At 40.5% G+C, this 14,555-nt stretch overlaps 1 protein-coding gene across 4 annotated transcripts in view; it reads right to left on the reverse strand.

The window, feature by feature from the left end:
* LOC117207869 (protein phosphatase Slingshot) overlaps window positions 1–14,555 on the reverse strand; it is a 72,162-nt gene that overhangs the window by 43,130 nt on the left and 14,477 nt on the right. For 2 of the 4 annotated variants that reach the window (XM_033448528.1, XM_033448529.1), the window contains one exon: window positions 3,321–3,480. In XM_033448528.1, the coding sequence (XP_033304419.1) occupies window positions 3,321–3,480 (160 nt within the window). Of the gene's footprint in view, window positions 1–3,320; window positions 3,481–5,115; window positions 5,328–13,136; window positions 13,617–14,555 lie in introns of those variants that run through there. The other 2 variants (XM_033448527.1, XM_033448530.1) reach the window with 2 other exon arrangements.

Genomic DNA, 14,555 nt, shown 5'->3' on the forward strand with positions numbered 1-14,555 from the left:
CACTGACACTTTCCGCATAAAAGGTTCGACTCGAGGGCAAGTTGCATGCGTGCGTTTAACTGCGAGCGTAAAAAGTAACGGGCCCTGCTGAAAAGCAGTGGACGAAACGACCTGTGGCGAATCATACGTTCCCCTTACCTCGTTGTCCTTGTAGGGACCAGTTTCTCGTCCCGCAACCGCTCGCAGAGGAATCCCGACAGCTTTAACAAGCGTGAATGCTTGTTCTGTCCAGAATTCTAATACCATATTTCGCTCGTACCCAACGCGTACATTCTGTTCCTATTGCTTGTTTCGTGACTCGTACGTCGATAACTTGGCCAGCTATAGAGAATGTCAAGATCAAATGGTCCTCGGTTCTATGCAGTTGAATGGCTACGACCGATCAGCTGATTGTCACGTGGATGTGTTTCTTCGATAGCGGTCGATCTTTTCTTTCATTAGTACTTAGCCAGACAAATAACTCGAAATAACGTATTATTTCAACTAATTTCCCACATTTTCGTTTCTTGTTTTTCTTTTTTTCTTTTTTCTTTTTTTTTTTTTTTTTTTTTTGAAATAACATGGAACACAACCTATACAAGAGAAATTCAATATCCTAGTTGAAACTCTGATCTATTTAGGTTAGAACTTCATTGAACATTACACTAGTCGTACGAGTAAATAATTTAATTTGCGATCGAGTACGACGATGTAAGATGATAATATACTTGCTTTAAATATTTGTAAATTAAAAATTTGAAGCAAGTAACGAAGGGACACGTTTACCGACTTTCTTGAAAAAGTAACCGAAGATATTATATTCCAATTCGTTGGATCAAAGGGATAAGCTTGAACGTAAATTACTCAATTTGTACAATTCCAAAAAGTGAAAAATTGTGCATACCTATGGAGCATCGACATTCGATATTTCAGATTTCGTAAAATATTTGAATTTCAACATCATTTAGCGGCTAACACCATCTTGTCAGTAACGATCGAACCGTTTCTTATTTCAATTTCATTCCGTAGGAGCATCGTGGACCATCGTTACGCAGATCGAAGGTTATTATTGAAACACAGCAGACGATCCGCAGAAGACGCTATTCTGCTCCTTGTCGGCGATGTAACAAGTTTGAACTGGGTCGAGGTTCGTCGAAGCTTATTTTTCTAGAGGCCAGTTTGCATCCCTGCCGGAGTAGACCCGTGTCAAGGACGACGTGAAATTCGCGTTTCTGCACTCGATACAAGCCTTTTCGTTTCTTTTTTTTTTTTTCGCATTGTGCTATCGTATTAAAAATACGTGATCTCGTCTGGACAAAGGGAATACGAACCATGCTCGATCATTTCTTTTAGCTTTTATTTAGAATTCAAGACAGTTTAAACGGTGAAATCGAATTTTTCTTAAAGTGATTACAAAGAGATTGGAGGGGGGCGGGGGGGGGGGGGAGTTAAAAGAATCGAATGAAATAGAATCTCCAATCTAATTCGACGTATGATCAGACATAGGGTCAACGGCATTGAGAGTTGTCGCTCTAATTCAAAAAGTACTGTCACCGTCGCATCCAACACGCGACACACGCGTGACGACCTGGAATCTTCCACGTGGGATCGGTACGAGTCGCTGGTGTCGTTGGAACTATCGCGAAGTGGGCTAAAGGCGACCCACATGCGCGGGTCGTCGGCGAACGCGACACATTGAGGTCGCGGCCGATGAGAAACGACCGCTTCCGCTCGGCAAACGACTCGAGACGTGTTTGTCGTTTCAAAAGACCTACGCGACCAGTTTCTTATCATCGAGTCAGACTTCCTCGAGCGCGCGCTTCGCGAATTGATATCGGCGTTAAAGTCCGTTTCGTCGATCTTTGGTGGCGAATGCTTGTGTACGCTCAATACGCAAAATGTCACCTTTCTCATCCCACGCTTCCTTGCTTTAATTCATATAATTAAGGACGAAAGAAAAAAGATATCGATACTTCGTTGCCGTAAAAGTGAAAATTTGCATATTCGTGGTTTTCGCGTAAAAGGGGCGAAATGGTTACTTATATCGTTTACATTGCTTCCAATTCCGATGAACGTACGTTTATTCGTATTCCAAAACTAACATAAACCGAAATCGTGTAACGATCAACATCGGTCGGTCTTTAACTTTCCAATCGCACCGAGGCAGCTACGTTTTTCCGAAACAACAGTGACCACTTCTCATTCCGAACGTAGAAAGCTACGCGTTGGTCAGAGATTTCGCAACCACCGATCGCTGGTTTGCTCTCGTTAGGATTGCCTGACGTCACGGTGCTATTACCTGTCGGTTGTTCACACAGGTTCTGGACTTTCTGCAGTGGCAACGTAAACGACATAGCGAAGCATGATAATTTTAGACGAGACGCTCGTTTCCAATTTCTCCGATGGAAAATGCGTTCAAAGATACTCGACCATTAGCTCGTCTTTGACGAGAGAAATGCTTTTTGTATATCTTAAGCAAAAATAGATAAATAATTGGAAAGAAAGCAAGGTGATGAGAAATTTCGGAAAAATAATATCGAAATTACCGGAATTTTATGCATTTTTTGCTAGATCTAACGAAAAAGAAACTTTTGCAAAGATGCCTATATAAAATACTCAAAATAGAGTGTATTCGTTATAATAATATTTGGTAGATGAAACAAATTTCTAGATGTAGTAGTAGATCTAGATGAAGTAAATTCCCTTTCTTCAGGTATATCCATAAAGATGTAGGAATGCGTACAAATGCGCAGTCTAGTCATTAAATTGGAGATAAATGTCAATCGTGAAAATATCTTGCGCCTGTTGACAAGAAACATGGTTGAAACCGCGCGCCAGAACATCTAAACAAACCTCTGCCGTCAATTTCAAGATCCCGGAATTGGCAGACAATTCGCGGTCTCGAGATATCGATTGCAACGCACGTTTCAAATAAAATAGATTCTATCCTTGAGCTTTTGTCCGCGTAAAATGTCATGGCCGGTGCTCGATCGATCGTATGCACATAATCGATGCATGCAAGCCCGTTTTTATCTTTGTTTTTACCTTGTAGCGATTTTTTCATCGTACCGTTGCAAGGAGAATGCCAAAGAATCTCCAATAATGTTTCGAGCAAAAGATACGCGAAACAACTTTCAACGTTACATAAACCGCTGCAGACGAACTATATACGTGTACGCTTGTTCGCGTAATCTACGTTTACGAATCGTAAGTGTTCGAACGAACGTCACAACCAGATGTATATGCTTTATTCTTAGTAAACTAAGAAACCATCTTTCGCTGTAAAGAAAACTTTCTTCGCAACTAGACACGGTTGTATCTTCTAAGATCTCGTAACTCACCATTTTGAGGGTTTCCTCCGGTCTGAGCAGATAAAACATAGATTGCAGGTGCTGTTGAATGTCGCATCCTGCTGCGGAAACCTTTCTCGAAGGTCTGGCCCTTTCGTTCGGAGGTAAAACCAAGGCCGCGCCCTTGCCCGCGAAGTAACATTCGCTCAGGCTGCAACAGAAACAAGGAAAAGTCTATTAACATAGAGTGGAAAGTGTATGGGCGACGTCTGTGCGACGTAAATGTTTAAGATTTAAAGGACAACTCACGTATTCTAACGTGTTTCGATGCCAATTATTCAAGATATACCGCTTTAATTTGTCTTGGCACTGCAGTTAATTAAAAAGAATTACGCTACGAATTTACGCTCTTTTTACGCCTAAAAGCTTTCACCTTTCTTCTTTTACTTCTTTCTATAATCACAATATCGTTTAAAAGGAACAGAATTCCAATGTTTACTTTTTACGATACATATATATATTAGCTACGTATAAAATGATAAATAGAAAAACTAATTTTAACAGTAAAATGCGAGATTTACCGAGTCAGTGAGAGCGTTTTTACTCGCTGATTTTTGACAATTATTTGCCGAAATAATGCTTGATAACGGGACCAGGTTGAAAAATATTTCTGGTAAAAAAATCAGGGAAAGCGTTAAAGTTAACCGGTGCTCGAACGTCTGCCAAATCTGTCGCGGAGAGCTACACTCTCGTGGTAAGGAGCATCGTGCGCTCGGCAGACGCACATGGTGTTTCACGCACCGAACTGTAATACGTAGTAGGTAGTAGATAGTAAGTAGTAAGTAGTAAGTAGTAAGTAGTAAGTAGTAAGTAGTAAGTAGTAAACAGTAAGTAGGAAGTACACGTGTAAGCTTCCGGTAGCGCACGCGCGTTTACGCTCGTGCCATACAATGGGAAGAGTTTCTCTTTCACGAGGGGTAGCGATTACACGCGTGTAAGTAACCGTAGAAAAGAGAAACCTGAGAATCTATCTTCGGCAATGCGCTCTTCCACGATCTTCGTTATCGAGAGCTGTGACGATTACTTTCACACGATAAGGGACCAGCTGCCGTGACGGTAAGCAATTAGCGACGGCGGCCTTATTAGCAAAACTGGAGCGACTTGATTTCTCTGTAGTGATTTTCGCGCCCCTGATCCTCCCACTCCTGCCACCGCACCGCACCGCACCGCGAATTCCCACTTTTCTCCGCTTTCCCCCACTCCACACCACTTCTCGATTATTAACCCTCCACGAGATTTTCACGGAACTGAGATTTATCTCGGTGTGAACGTCGAGATCGTGCACCACGCCGGATTTCTAGGTGGAACGTGATAGATGAGAATTTCATGGAAACGACACAGAACGAAACGGACGACGACGAGAAACCATAATTTACTTCGCGAACGTTAGATTTTTTGAACAGTCATTAACGAACATGGTCTTTTTGGTTCAAGTGTGGGCAACGTTGCCAACGTTGCCAACGTTGGCAACGAGCCTGTCAGAGGAAGATTTATCGCGCGGAATGCGCAACTAATTTTGAAATCAATTATTTTTATGAATCATCCAACCTCGTCTCTCGAACGGACTGATCGATGCCCCGGGAGGAAAAAGTTACAAGTCGCTTTAACGTTTTAGACTTTCACGGTCATTTGCTTTTCTTATACTTAACATTTTCAGAAACAAGAGAAGAAAATACCCGCAACGTAGTCGATTGTGAAAAGCAATAGCAGCGTTTTCTTAATAATCCGATATTATAGTCGATACAGATCAGCTACAAAGCGAACGCGAAGAAATGCATTTTCGTACCCGTTTACGCAAATGCTTGTTGGTAGCCCTGCCTTTTCTTTCGCAGGGGTGTCCTTTCCCGACTTCTCCGTATTGGTGCGCTCTCGAACAACTTTCACGAACGATAGTCAATAGCGCAATAGCCGCCTCGATGAACTATAGAAACATCACCACCGATCGAAATTCACCAGTTCCAAGGGGAACGAATATACCTCAACTTTTCGCAAACGACCAACTATACGTCGAAAAATCTATTAAAAATGTTAATATTATCAAACGATTTCTATTCATAAATATAACAATAATTCCTTTTTAACAAATCGAAAGAAAAGGTAGACGATTAATTTGATAGTCGAACACGCCAACTGCGAAACGCTTTTTCAGTGTGAAAACGCGAACGGAATGGAACTCGGACGCGCGATTAGGGCGAAGAACGATGAGATACTAAAATCATCTCGAGATTCGAACTAGAAACTGCGACGCGTGGGCGCGTCTTCGCCAAGCAGACTTTTGCAGTTCGTATTATTAGCCTCCGAGGAGATTGCACGCCGCTTGTCGCGCGTTTTCGCGCTCGCAAAACCAAAGAATTCATGGAAAAGCAGAATCTTTTCTCGTTCCGAATTGTTCCTCGACCAATCTCATCTTCCATATAGGTTCTTTATAAAACGCTATCAAAACGAATGCATCTTATTCCTCTCTTATGATCCATAACACGTTCCTTGGAAACGTTTGTAAGAAGCATATAGCCAGGAGGCAATCGAATTGAAATTGGCTAAAGAGAATGTTCGACTCGTAACAGACATCGCCTATCGAATCGAATTATTCGAAGCTCGTTAAAACAAGCATTCCAACAAAATTTACGCGTAAATTACGTGTATAACGTGTTCCTACGTTAGAAAAATCTACAAGTTCGTAACACATGTACAGTTTATTTCCGTTGCATAGTACGATATTTTTGCACCTTTGCTGACGCTCAAAATATCGAGTGAAACGATATGTGTGTGTGTGTATATATATATATATATATATATATATATATACACACAACTACCACCGTGACTGGATATCGCTGAAGCTCGATAACTTTGCGTGAACTCGCGACACCCTGTTCAAGTCTAACTATTAATGCGATTTGAAAGCTCTCTACTTTTGCGCAGAACTTGAGGAATATCGAGAAATATCGCAAAACATAGCACAACGAATTATGTATCGAGCATTTCATGTTCGAAATTTACCAACATGGAAAAAATTATATCAAGCTCCGTTGAAGCATTGGTACGATATCTGCGTTAAAACTTTCTCTCCATTTGTCTGGCCTTTGTTTCATTTGCATGCAACATTGTTGGCAGAAATAAATGTTCCAGAGAAAGTACCACTTCGTGTATATATCAACGATATGTATTGATCCGTGAGACGTTGAATTAAAAGTTTCAACAAGATTTCAAAACGGACAATACTTATTAATTGATACTTTTAACCGTTAAACGTGTTACAAGAGCATTCGACGATATAACACGAGTATAACGACGAAATAACACATTCTTCGACTTTATCCAGTCTATCCTACGCCTTGACAGATATGTAGATACAAATGGAGGCAACAGCGATGATGTCATTTGACACGAGTAGCACGACTTTAGGTCGAGCGAAACGTCTCGACAACGCGCCGGTGAATGTGCATCCGAGATCGCATCTGCAATTGTCATCGGTGTGCGACGGGGACCTTTCGAGCAAAATGCAATTCGCATAACCCCGTTAAAGTGTGTCACGTACCGGTACACGTCGCTCAAACATCGGCAAGCCTGATTTTACGCTTGGTTACCGCCATATGAGAGCCTTTCGATGACTCCCCGTTCTCAAAGATTCGTCCAATTGATCTTTTCCCGCGTGTTACATCGATTAAACGAATTACAATTTCCAGTCCCTGGATCTAGCTTCTTTTCCATTGGATCGAACAACAAGTTCATTCACGCCGATATTTCTACATCGTTTCGTCGTTTCTTCTCTTATCGCTACTCCAAAGTATTCTTATTGTTACTGATTGTTAATCAAATATCGTTCACCACGATATACGAGCGTCTGCTCGTTAACGTGACAAACTATATCGTTTGTCACCTGTTAAAGCGCAAACAACACTTTAATCGCAAAAGAATTTCAAACGCAAGCACGACACTTTTCCTTTGATCGTTATAGGTATTATTATTTTGTTGTTTTCCTCTCTATGCGAGAGAAAACGAGTAAAATCATTTGTAAGAAGAGGATCGACCACGGAAACAGTTCTGTTTTCTTATCAATATACACGGCTTTTAACGGGCCACATCCACCGTGACGTGTGTGTAATCGACGCGAACTTCCGGTAAATCGGTTAACGTGCAGATCGGAAACGATAGGCCGCACCGTCGCGTCGCTATTAGAACAAGGTCATTAATGACGTTCGTCACACGTTTTTAAAACACTTGCTAACAAAGAATAGAATTTCCAGGATGAAATATCTTAATGTAAAATTTATACAGCTCGACGGGTATACCCAAGTAGAATCTATTTCTGACAGAAATACGTACACAGATGTAGCATCGTGGAAGAAAGGCCTGTGGTGGCACTCGATAGCAAATACCACCACTCGACACTAACCAGTGTCGGACGACGGCAGCGCAGTGGTTAACGCCTTAGGTTGCGAACGTGTTCGGAACCCGGGTTTGAATCCCGGCGGCCGGAGTCCGATTTTTCTTCCACGATACAAAAAATGAGAAGAAACCGCGTTACAAAATGCCAGATCCACAAATAAAGAAAATTGCACCATCCAAGAAATAGGAAATAGGAGATCTGAACCAAGACTCGTTCGTCCCGATTAACTGGTTAAATCGCTTATTTCTTCCTCTCCTTTTACTTAGTCCACTTTGAACATCAAAAGAGACTAAAGAAATCTTTTCAAAACCGGTCTTGCAACAAAGTTCAATGGTTCGAGCACCTTGGATTCGCTGCATTCAACGACGCAATTATAACGAGAAAGATACAAATCGGCAACGTAATTCCGTTGGATTGCACGCAGTTTCCCGATGAACCTGACCATACTTTCCGGCCATTGAAGTTAATCAGTTCCAGTGACTCGATACGCATGCAGATGCAATTGCGTTCACGCGACTTGCTGCCCGGTAGAGATTAGAAAAATTGCCGCGGAAACACCATGTATGCTAGCACAGATTACAGAATATGGAAAGTTGCCTCGATAGTTCCGACGAAAATTAGTTATCTATCCCTGTCTTCCACGATTCCTTATTAAATAAAGAAAATTCCTTCTTCCTTACGCGGCTCGGAAGAATTTCCTATTAAATATACTGTTGCGATCATTGTATTTCTCCGAGTGAAGGCAAGCCGAGTCACTTATTTATAGATACTTATATGCCGAAATTAAGAAACAAATTTTAACAAAAAGCAAAGTCGATCGATTTGTCTTCAGAGAGACTCACGGTTTAAAATTATGAACTCTGGTCGGGATCGAACAACGATCTCTGCTGCAAGTTCGAATCGGTCCGCGCGAACATCGGTGCACTTCCACGCGCATCAAGAGTCGATCGAACGATCGCTTTCACCGCGGCCGTGATCCCCGGTGACGCAACTCGACGCGATGAACGGAAAAAGCGACGTTTAACATGGAGAAAATTGCGTCCCGCGTCGAGAAGAAAGAATACGTCCAACGAACCACTGGAACTCGGCCAACTAGAGCGGAAACGATGAACACGACGACCACCGGCGAACGGACGATCGCGGCAACCTTTCAAAGCCTTTCGATTCTCCGCATCGAAATGGAGAAAAGAGCGCAGCTACCGGGAGGAAGGGGGATTGAGAGGGGACGATGCGCCAGATAATAAGGGATAATACAAACATTGGCCTGGCTGGCGATCCTGGGCCCCAGTTTCTTCCTGAGAACACGTGTTCCTCTCGTTCGATTCAACTTTAATCTCGCGCGAAACAGCTGAACAACGAACCGATTCCTTCTTTCAATCGTATAGTTGCTGCGAGAGATACAGCGGAATTGTCAAAAATCGATCATCATCGATGAACTGAAATTCATAAGTTCCGAGAATCGAAACAAATAATTTGACATACGTACGAGTAATTGAAAAAGAATTCAGATCTCGTTGAGGACTGCGCGGTAACAATTCACGATTGTTTCTTTCTTCGTGGAATATTTTCAGAAAATACGTATATTATACAACACTCTAGAGACGCGCAATTTGCTGTCGTTTACGTAATGCACAGATGTCATAAAGAAATCTGACATAATTATTAAATAATAAAAAATAACAATCTAAACACGGTTACATTCGTCAGTGTGATTGAGATTAAATCATATTAAATTAACGTTTACTATATTCGTTACTATACGATCTCGCTAATATGTCTGTTTCATCGACTATATACGCCTATACGTTTCTTCTCTTCGGGCAACAATCAGAAACAGCACGACAGACAGATGCCTCGGCATCTCTCTACCTGTTCCGATGATCCCAAGTTTAAATCGCGAACCGAAAGGAGAGGACTTTGGAAAAGGTAAAAGAGCCGAGTCGGCAGGACCTGAGCAAAAGGCTAAAGTGGCGTTGACTAAGCTTTCATTTGGAAACCTTGGAAAATTGTTACTAGATTATTCGTGTTTGTTATTGCATGTATCATTAGTGCACGTAATGGATATAATAATGGATAATAATGTGTAGAGAAGTTAGGAAATGAGCAAATAACGAACTGCGCTATTATTCTTTCCTTATAGAAAACGATAATTGTGTTAATATAGCTTATTTGCATCCTTCGAAACAAATTATGTTTCCAAACGGATAATTATGAAATATATTTGCGATTAATAATCTCGACTTGCAATATCGACGAATGTGACACAACTAATATCGATAGACGCGGTAAATGTTAATGAAAATATTTTTTCTCGATTATCATACGTAACGCGGGTTTGTTTGCATATTCAAACCGTTTCACAAAGAGAGGTATATTAATGGCATTCAAAATAAGTTCCAGTCCGGTGACATATCGACCCAGTCTGGCGCCAGCTTGTCTAACGCGAAACCAGGAAGCAATGCCATCGATGTTACAACACGTCTTACATGATATTATCCACTTTCTTTCCTTAATTACCCCCCATTTATAAACGTTATACTGTCTGTCTGTCATAATATATACCCTGTGCCGGCCAACTAAGAAAATGGTTATCGAAATTTGAATAACGATTATTATCACATCGACTGCGAAGCTTCGTGTTGTGTTCCCCGTCTCTAAGCAACACCGCATTGCTGTACGATTCGCCAGAAACGATGATCGACTGCGCGTCGAGACGATGTCGAAATTAGTGAAACTTACAAACGAATACACCTAGGATTAACTTTCGAACGCAACAAATAAACACCAGTAAGTATGACAACATTATTGCGCAAGTATCGTATTTCGACCGATGAACCAACTCTCCGCTCTCATTCGCGAATTTCAAATACATAACTGCCGCAAAATTGCTCGCGCAATTTTTACGATCGATAGCATTTTCATTTTCAAGATCCAATTTATATATCTACAATTCCAAGCTCGATACGACATGGGCGTGTTTGTAGTTTTTTTAACTTGTCAACTTTGATAATTGAAATTTAATCTCATTCCATTAACATTTATTATAGACGAATAACTTGCGTATTTTAATATTTATAAATATACAAACCTATCTATACACGATGTGAAATTTCAACAAATTATTATTGCCAAAAGATCAATTATATGGCCTTGAAAGCAAAACGCGTCGGCGACGAATCGATCGAAGATTTAAACCAACTACCGTGAGAAGTTCAAAAGTTGTACAAAAGCTAGGCAGCTTCTCGACAACTCTCCTCTGAAAAATAATTGCTTTCGAGGGTCCCCTTTCATCCGCGATGGTACAAAGCGTGCAGCTGTTGCTTCCAGTCAGCTGACACGAAATGTAACCACCTTACTGGTAAACAGGGATATTGGTACTATCAAATACCATCTACGCATTAAGTAATTTTTACATTTACCTTCACATGATATAAGAAAATTAGTTACGGAAAATTGACAAACAGACAGATAGAGGGAGAGGGAGAGAGAAAGAGAGAGAGAGATTATTATCGTATATACATTCATGCAGATTATATACATTCTATAAGATACAAATACTCATAATATATAAATACTAAACTTATTTAAATTAAGAAAATCTGCAACGGAAGATATGTAAAAGCACTGAAGAGTAATATTCGAACAAAGAATTACCTTTTGCTCTAAAATCGACTAAATGCTAATTCTGTATTAAGGTGATTTTGGGAAATAAAATTACTATATACGCGGCGTATATTACTAACATATTTCACCGGAACACAGCTCAAAAATAGATTTTATGCGCACGTGAGTCAAATTGAGAATCGTGGCAGAATGAGACTCACAGAATTACTCGAGCCAGCCTCTCCGATTTGCATGCTATTTCCGAAAATAAGATGTCCAATAAGAGGAAAATGAACGACATGTGGATTTCGACCCCTGAGCACTTCGCCTTTACGAACACAGTACGATCATTTCTGCTAACGCTAGAATCCCGGATGCGCTCGTTTTCATTTTGATAAACACTATTTCTAACCATTTAAAACTACTAGGTTTTTGTAGCTTAATATCAGTTCGCTATATGTTGGATTTTAAAGAAAATATGTTAATTTTACAATCTTCGACAATTATGTATAGAATTATTGATTAATCTTTATATTTAGCAAATAGAATAGAAAGATGATTAAATACGATTCGACGAAACAGTAACGCATAATAAGTGAAAATAAAACTTGAAAGTAAGAACATATAGGCATCTTTTTACATGAATTAGATTACACGTAATAAACGTGTACACATATATGCGCGAAATGACTAAACGGTAAATACACTAGTAGAGTGAAATTTTTGGGATTCCAGCGTTAAATCGTTTCGATCGTTCCTAGCTTCGAAAACTAACTTTACGTAATATCCGCAAGGTCTTTGCGCAATTTCAAATATTAGCGATCCTTTCCACAGAAATTCACAGAAATCCACAGAACGTAAGACAGATAGAATTTACTGAATTTATAACGAATTCTATTAAAAGAGAGAGAGAGAGAGAGACAGACAGACAGAGAAAGGAAGAGTCGAGTCTGTACGTAGGTACATTACACGTACAAAGTCCTAGGCAATATTTTGATTTGAGAAACAAACAAAACGAAATTTATTGGATTTCAGTTATCTCACCGTTCACGTCGACTATCCTAACACAAAGTTCATTCACGGTAAAAATTCACTATAAACATGCATTTATAAGGAAAGACTGAAACGCACAAGTGCCGTGAATCGATTATACATGGAAGAAAATGTTTATTCAAAAGCTACTGATCAACATTTACTTCCTAGTAAAGCGTACATTTCTTTTATCGTGGATTGTAAGTGAGCTGATTGTGAGATCTACTCTGTATACCTGAAAGCTCGGATACATTATCTCCATATTTTCGTTTTCTATAATTAAGCATTAGTATCAAGGTCAAACGAGAGGATAAGACCGAAATACTTTAAACAGGTAAATACGAATTAATAATAATTGCTATTATAACCCTTTTAGGATAATTTCAAACGCCTATTTCGTATTTTTTTCAATCAAAAAATCCAAGCGAATTTTTCTTGTCAAATAAATAATCCGAAAACATTCGGGGGTTAGTGTGAGTTTCGATAAACCGATAACTAAATAGAAGAACGCGGCGTTCGAAAACGGCGAAACTGGCTCAGACGTGATCGATACTCGCTGAAATATCGATCTTTCCTCGAACAGTCATCTCTACCACGAACAATACACAGTCAATGTCTGGTTTATGGACACATTATTCTATTCACATCGCTGCAGGACGCATAACGCATTGTGAGAATGCACGCGTTTACAAAGAAACCACTTTTCCTTTCCCATGATTCCCAGTGGACGAAGGAAGACGGGATAAAGAAACAAAAATAGAAAAGCATCGCAACAACTGTACCTGATATACTGGATATATCCATGTCTGGCGTCTTCGAGGAGGAACCCCGGGTTCCGCATCTCGACGCTCTCGAAGACCATCGAGTCAACACATGCCACGAGCCAGCGATCATAAACTTCTTTCCACGAGTCACGAGATTCGATCATTCGACGAATCTAGACACTGCACACCGATTCACTTCATGGCTCACGGATCCGTTCACAAACGATGCTTCGAGGGGAAGCATCTTACACTATTATGGAAAATCTCGACCATCGCGTGCGAGAAAACTGATCACCAAAAATCTTTCGTTCCGAGTCCATCGGTCGGTAAAGAAGGGACTCGAACGGAGACACTTGGAAATTCGGTGGCGCGAACTACGCGTTAGTCAGAATCCGATAAGGGCACGCGATAAAATGAGATACAACAACGTGTTCAAGCAACTGAGAAGGAACAAAACGGAATAGACGTTCACGATTCAACGTACGCGAGGCAACTGAAGTGCGGAGCGAATCGTGGAACAGTGGGAGTCCGGTTATACCTCTCGTCCCCTCGCCCCTCCATCTCACCGCTATTCGCACCGCAACCGACCCTAACCTAACCTATCGGACCGAAATGCGAGTCGGTCGATCGAGGAAAGCGTGGAAGTGTGGAAGCATGGAAAACGGAGGGAAGGACGTGTTCCATGGCACCATAACACATTTCCGCCCTCTGTTTACGATTCTCTGTGTATCTATATACAATTTCTTTGCGCATGCGTTCCGCTTCTACCTTTGTCCCTTATCCGTTCGTCTCTTATCGTAATTTAGAACGAATGGTGATGTAGCTTGGAAAATAGGGGATACGCTTGCAAAATGTAGATAAAGGGAAATGACACTCGAAGGCAAACAGCAATTACAGCGTCGATCTGTTACAGAATATAAAAATACATATATTTATTCCCCTACTTCAGGACCCGCCTCGTTCTCGTCGGGATGTCAAAGAACGGCAGATACAGTGAAAATTAGGGAGAATCTAATACGAAATATGTTCCAATCTCAAAGACGTATCGATCTGTAAAAAGCTGACAAAACGAAGAACAATTTTCCAAGTATCGTTACAAATTATAAATTACAGTTTCAATAAAAATATACTTTCGACCATGAAAATTAATTACTATGTGTCCTTTATTATTTTTATGTGTTGTTATTTTTATGTTATACGACGGTATAACAATTTCACGTTCAATGAAATATTACACAATACGTAATAGACAGCAAAATGTATATCACGAATCCACAGTATTTTCATCTTGGGTAGATACAAAGGAAGACCTTGAGAATTTTCTGTCATGCGTTTCACCCTCGACGGAACACCGAGATTTCAGATATACGCAACCATAGTCCTTTTTTTCTCTCTGCTTGTACGTGTGCATATCCATTCACAATCACAAAAGCTCGT

The sequence above is a fragment of the Bombus bifarius genome, unplaced genomic scaffold (genome assembly GCF_011952205.1).
Source record: "Bombus bifarius isolate JDL3187 unplaced genomic scaffold, Bbif_JDL3187 scf7180000008047, whole genome shotgun sequence".
NCBI lineage: Eukaryota > Metazoa > Arthropoda > Insecta > Hymenoptera > Apidae > Bombus > Bombus bifarius.